The 931-nt window shown below is 39.2% G+C and overlaps 1 protein-coding gene across 1 annotated transcript; it reads left to right on the top strand.

The window, feature by feature from the left end:
* The first annotated feature begins 219 nt into the window (after positions 1 to 219).
* On the top strand, positions 220 to 585 carry LOC150032356 (uncharacterized). Its single transcript, XM_090306878.1, has one exon. The coding sequence runs from the start codon at positions 220 to 222 to the stop codon at positions 583 to 585; it is 366 nt and encodes a 121-aa protein (XP_090163004.1).
* Positions 586 to 931: the final 346 nt, after the last annotated feature.

Genomic DNA, 931 nt, shown 5'->3' with positions numbered 1-931 from the left:
CAAATAGCAAGTTATCTAAAATTCCTGAAGGATGTTTTAACAAAGAAAAGAAAGATCAGTGAGTTGGAAGTCGTGGCATTAACGCAGGAATGCAATGCATTAATCAAAAACAACATTCCTGAAAAGTAGAAAGCCCCGGGCAGTTTCACGGTACCTTGATCAATTGGGGGAATAGATGTGGGGCACGCATTGTGCGACCTAGGAACTAGTATTAATCTCATGCCTCTTTCAATTTTCAAAAATCTTGGAATTGGAGAAGTTAGACCCACCTTTATAACGCTTCAGCTTGCTGATAGGTTTATCACGTATCCTGAAGGAAAGGTTGATAAGTTTATTTTTATGGCGAATTTTATCATCTTAGACTATAAAGTTGATCGGGATGTCCCAATCATCCTTGGACACCCATTTTTGGCTATCGGAAAGGTTTTGATAGATGTGCACAAAGGGGAATTTACCATACGTGTGGACAATCAAGAAGTCAAATCAAATGTGATGAGTGCATTAAAGTTCCCCGATGATGCAGATCCTTGTCAACCTATTGATTCGATTCAACTACCTGAAGAAAAGGAGCTAGAAACGGTCTAAGTTTGTGGGGTCCACGTGTTGAGCAAGGATACAAGAAGATTTGAGCTGCTGAGTTCGGATGAGTGGCAGACAAAACCGATGCTCCCATCTTTGGAGAAGCCACCAAAGCTCGAACTGAAACCTCTTCCTAACCACTTAAAATACGCTTTTCTTGGAACTAATAATACTTTACCTGTCATAATTTCAGCTACTCTCTCTCAATCTAATGAGCATTCTTTTTTGCAGATATTGAAAAAGCATATGTGTGCAATTGGCTGTGTTGGGGTTGATGCCCTAAACTCTCATTGGGTCCTATAGTTTGTAAACACTATATTGAACAAACGCTTGTAATGTAATAATATATGAT

The sequence above is a fragment of the Benincasa hispida genome, chromosome 11, assembly GCF_027475165.1.
Source record: "Benincasa hispida cultivar pf3 chromosome 11, pf3_genome.v1.1, whole genome shotgun sequence".
Classification (NCBI taxonomy): domain Eukaryota; kingdom Viridiplantae; phylum Streptophyta; class Magnoliopsida; order Cucurbitales; family Cucurbitaceae; genus Benincasa; species Benincasa hispida.
This window is presented reverse-complemented; position numbering and strand designations above follow the sequence as displayed.